The sequence below is a fragment of the Arachis ipaensis genome, chromosome B09 (genome assembly GCF_000816755.2).
Source record: "Arachis ipaensis cultivar K30076 chromosome B09, Araip1.1, whole genome shotgun sequence".
NCBI lineage: Eukaryota > Viridiplantae > Streptophyta > Magnoliopsida > Fabales > Fabaceae > Arachis > Arachis ipaensis.
The window spans coordinates 25,504,039-25,507,319 of NC_029793.2; the positions used below are offsets into that span (position 1 = coordinate 25,504,039).

The 3,281-nt window shown below is 35.1% G+C and overlaps 1 protein-coding gene across 1 annotated transcript; it reads right to left on the reverse strand.

Annotated features, from left to right (window-relative positions):
* LOC107615246 lies at positions 1,036-2,101 on the reverse strand. Its single transcript, XM_016317343.1, has 5 exons — positions 2,060-2,101; positions 1,827-1,938; positions 1,656-1,784; positions 1,549-1,562; positions 1,036-1,461 (listed from the first exon to the last, which is right to left on the reverse strand). The coding sequence occupies exons 1-5, from the start codon at positions 2,099-2,101 to the stop codon at positions 1,036-1,038; spliced, it is 723 nt and encodes a 240-aa protein (XP_016172829.1).

Genomic DNA, 3,281 nt, shown 5'->3' on the forward strand with positions numbered 1-3,281 from the left:
GAAATTATAACTTTATAAATTATATTATTTTTTCATAACAATAAATAAACTAAATCGGTGCCGAATTTTTTGAAATAATGTTGATGCTTTTGATTAATAATTAGGTTTTGTAAAATATAATATAATGTGTTTGTTCATTGTTCATTGTTAGCTTTTGGATAATCAATTAAATTTAGAAGTTAAAATATTATTACTTAGTAAATTGGATTTAGTAAAATTGTTTGTTTTAATTAGATTTAGTAAAATTATGTATGATAGTTGTGTGATTTGAATTAATATTTGTTGTTGAGTTAATGATGAAAAATGATTAATAATGATAGTTAATTAATTGGTAGGTTAAGATGGTAATTACTAAATTTGGTAATTAACAAAAAATTTAGCATGATTTTAATAAATTAGTTGCTCTAGTTAGAAAATTATTATATTTTAGTAGCACTAATCGATTTACTCTGTTTGTGTTTAAAAAGGCCGCCAAGAAATATAAGAATTTTGTGAAAGATGTAAAGTGGGCAATCAGAAAGTAGATGTTGTGTTATTAACATTTTTTATGTATCAGTTAACTTTTTTATGTATCAATTAACTGTTCGATGTAAACTTACTTTGTATGACATGGAGTACTTGGAGAAGTTATAATGTTTTAAATGTAGTTAATTTATTGGACAAAATCTAAAGTTGCATATGTCATAGAGTAGATTGATATAAGTTACAATGTTTCAAATAGCATAATAATATATAATTCTACTGAGCATTATTTTCGGCAGGTGCACCAGCTCACTGACGGCATTTACTACGGCTGTGTCCCTCAGCCCCACATTGCCTACATCGCCGTGGAGGACGCAACATTCGCGTGTTCATCTCATTCAAGAAGCGCGTCATCCTGGGGCGACTTTTGGTCACGCATCTTAGGTACGAATTCGGTACGAATCGCGACCCGTTGTAAGCAGGCCATGTAGTAGGATTTCCCAGTAGCCTAAACCTAGCTTGGTAAACCCGTCGAACTTGGTCCATCTTATACAGATCATGCACATACACTTGCTAGTCCAGTCGTTGATTTGCATAACATGCAAACACATGTTGACACGGAATCCGGTCCACCTGGAACTCGCCATAGTCACATCGATGCAAATGGAGGTCGACGGCATAATTCAGTCCACTTGGCATCTCACGCACTTCAAATACCTCATTCTGCCTATCAAAGCAATTAACCTGGATGTTTCCTGATGCAAGTTGGTTTGCATGCAATTTCGAGGTCACAAGCTCAGAAAATACATTGTCAGCATTAAATCGAGCCTCCGCCTCGACTCTTTTTCGGGTGAATAGCTCGTTAAGCCTGTAGAATGTTGCTTTGACAAGTGCAGTGATGGTGAGATTGCGTGCACCCTTCAAAATAGAGTTGATGCATTTGACTAGGTTCGTCGTCGTGTGACCCCATGGATAACCACCATCAAATGCCAATGCATACTATTCGCGGGGGATTCGGTTTAACCAGTTAGTGTAAGCCTCGCCCCGTTCTCGTAAACGCTGGTAATGCACTTCGTACTCGCGCACCGTCCTCGAATATCCTGCACAATAACAAAAAGCAAACAAAAAAAAGATGACAAACACTTAATGAAGGTAACTCTGTTAATAACGAACTTCGAATTACTCAATGTTACCTATATTGACGACAAGTTTTTGCAGGTACGGCGCCTTGAATTTTCTCAGAAAGTTCGACTCAATATGCCTGATGCAAAACATGTGGAAAGCTCTAGGAGGTGACCAAGCTCCGTTACTGCGAGCCACAACTGCATTGATTGATTCGTGTCGGTCGGATATCAGTCACACACCATCCCGAGTCACAACATATTGTCGCAGGTTACTCAGAAAAAAGTCCCACGCATCAGAAGTCTCTCCCTCCACAATAGCAAATGCAATTAGGACGATATTGTTGTTGCCATCCTGTGAAATTGCCACTAACAGACAATCCTTATACTTTCCGTACAAGTGAGTCTCATATTGGCTTACAATGCTTGAATGCTCTAATGCAGGGGTAATAACTCCAAAAGACTCGATGCAATACCTGAATATCACTCACCAAGTCATCGTCTTGATATGCAGGCATAGTCTCAAAATGGACGACAGCTGATGGCTCCTTATGACACATGGCCTCAAACCATATAGGCAACGCTTCGTACGATGCTTCCCAACCTCCAAATATTTTTTTCTACTGCCTTTTGCTTAGCCAACTATGCTTTCTGATAATTGACGGTGTAGTTGAACTTTGATTGCACTTCTGCAAAAACTGATTTTACCTTTAACGAGGGGTCAGCCTCAACCAACGGCTTTATTGTTTCTGCAATTGTGTTCGAATCCAACTTTGAATGATCTTGAGAAATGATGGCTCTGGTACAGGTGTGAGTAGCATTATACCTCCTTATAACCCAACAATACTTTCTGCTGATCATGCTAACCCTGATAAGCCAATCACACCCTGACCCATATTGTGTACACTTCGCATAAAATGTCAACGGCTCTGACTCATACACCCGATAGTCTACACTTCTTCGGATCATATACTCTTTCATCGCCTTAATAATAGCTTCCCTGGAACTGAATTCCATACCCATGGCAAATTCACCATCTGCGACAATAGAAATTTCTGCCGTGATGGCAACCATACGAAAAATACTTAATACACGAATATTTAATAACTGAAATTAAAGGTAAATCAATACTCACTGCATCAATTATGATATAAATAAACTTTATGATATAAATAAACTTTACCTCAGGTTATTATCTCAATCTAAACAAAATAAAAAAATAAACACATAATTACCTAAATATTTAACTAAATATTAATTTATATTCAACTAAATCAATAACTAACTAAAAAAACTATTATCTTAAACTTACCTAAATAAACACATAAACAAATGTTAATTGAGTATATTTTCACATGTCACTTAACTATTTCGTCCATCGATCAAGATAAATTATTACAAAATTCTAATCCTATGATGCACGGACACTGACACGGACACGGGACACGACACGACACGAGACACGCCGACACGCAAAATTTAAAATCTTACATGACACGGGTACACGCATATATATAAAATATAAAGTATTTTTTAGATAAATTGTAATGATATTTTGATATTTTATTGATATTAAAATATAAATTAAAATTTTTAATTATTTTTAATGTCTTATTTTAATTATATCAAGTATTTAAAATATTTTTTGTTTTAATAAATAATAATATATACTATATATAAATTTATTTTAAGAATATA

Bases quoted from the DNA above. Each gene is read 5' to 3' on its own strand.
- LOC107615246 (XM_016317343.1), bottom strand. From the start codon at position 2,101: ATGCCTGCATATCAAGACGATGACTTGGTGAGTGATATTCAG. The intron at 1,939-2,059 runs GTATTGCATCGA...GCAATTTCACAG, and splicing joins ACTTGGTGAGTGATATTCAG to GATGGCAACAACAATATCGT. The intron at 1,785-1,826 runs GTGTGTGACTGA...CAATCAATGCAG, and splicing joins ATATGTTGTGACTCGGGATG to TTGTGGCTCGCAGTAACGGA.